Below are 1,027 nucleotides of genomic sequence, written 5' to 3'. Positions count from 1 at the left end.
TGTAGATTACTTTCAGGTACTTGTCTTGGCCTTCTCTTCTTCGTTTTTGATCTTTGCACTCAGATACTTGTGCCCCAAGTAAAATATGACAAACCCTAAACCCTCTACAGGGGATTCACGGAGTGCCTGCAATCTCAAGTGGTTACAATCCAGCAACTTGGATGCTTGAAGTAACTACGCCTGCTTTGGAAGAGAAATATAACATGGAGTTTGCAGATTTATACAAGAATTCTGACCAATTTAGGTAACTATCACAACACATTTTTGAATCTCTTTTAACAACCACTACCAAAAAAATTTAAAATCTAACCATATGTACTATGTTTTACAGAGGGGTGGAGACAAACATCAAGCAGCTCAGTGTTCCACCAGAAGGTTCAGAGCCAATAAGCTTTACTTCAAGATATTCACAGAGCCAACCATCTCAATTTCTACTCTGCCTCTGGAAACAGAACCTCGTCTACTGGAGAAGTCCAGAATACAATCTCGTGAGATTGGTCTTCACAACGATTGCTGCGCTTATACTCGGCACAGTCTTCTGGGACATTGGTTCCAAGAGGACTTCTTCACAGGATTTGATCACTGTAATGGGGGCTCTCTACTCGGCTTGTCTATTTCTTGGAGTTAGTAACGCTTCATCCGTACAACCAGTTGTATCGATCGAAAGAACAGTTTTTTACAGAGAGAAAGCGGCAGGAATGTATGCTCCAATTCCTTATGCAGCTGCTCAAGGTCTTGTGGAGGTACCTTATATTCTCACCCAAACCATCCTCTATGGTGTCATCACATACTTCACCATTGGTTTTGAAAGAACACTCAGTAAGTTTTCTTTGATTCTTTTTTCCATAAAACTCAATCATTCTCTATCTGCATTAACTATATAATTAATAATACTAATATAATGACATTGGAACGCAGGCAAGTTTGTATTGTATCTGGTGTTCATGTTCCTCACCTTCACCTACTTCACCTTTTATGGCATGATGGCGGTTGGTTTCACCCCGAATCAGCACTTAGCCGCGGTTAT

At 40.5% G+C, this 1,027-nt stretch overlaps 1 protein-coding gene across 1 annotated transcript in view; it reads left to right on the top strand.

Moving 5' to 3' along the window:
- LOC104753398 (ABC transporter G family member 31-like) overlaps window positions 1–1,027 on the top strand; it is a 10,076-nt gene that overhangs the window by 5,242 nt on the left and 3,807 nt on the right. The window contains exons 16-19 of the mRNA XM_010475659.1: window positions 6–16; window positions 111–244; window positions 332–819; window positions 919–1,022. Of these exons, the coding sequence (XP_010473961.1) occupies window positions 6–16; window positions 111–244; window positions 332–819; window positions 919–1,022 (737 nt within the window). The remainder of the gene's footprint in view (window positions 1–5; window positions 17–110; window positions 245–331; window positions 820–918; window positions 1,023–1,027) is intronic.

The sequence above is a fragment of the Camelina sativa genome, chromosome 16 (genome assembly GCF_000633955.1).
Source record: "Camelina sativa cultivar DH55 chromosome 16, Cs, whole genome shotgun sequence".
NCBI classification, from domain to species: Eukaryota; Viridiplantae; Streptophyta; class Magnoliopsida; order Brassicales; family Brassicaceae; genus Camelina; species Camelina sativa.
Note: the sequence above shows the minus strand (reverse complement) of the source record. Positions and strands in the feature narration are given on the sequence as shown.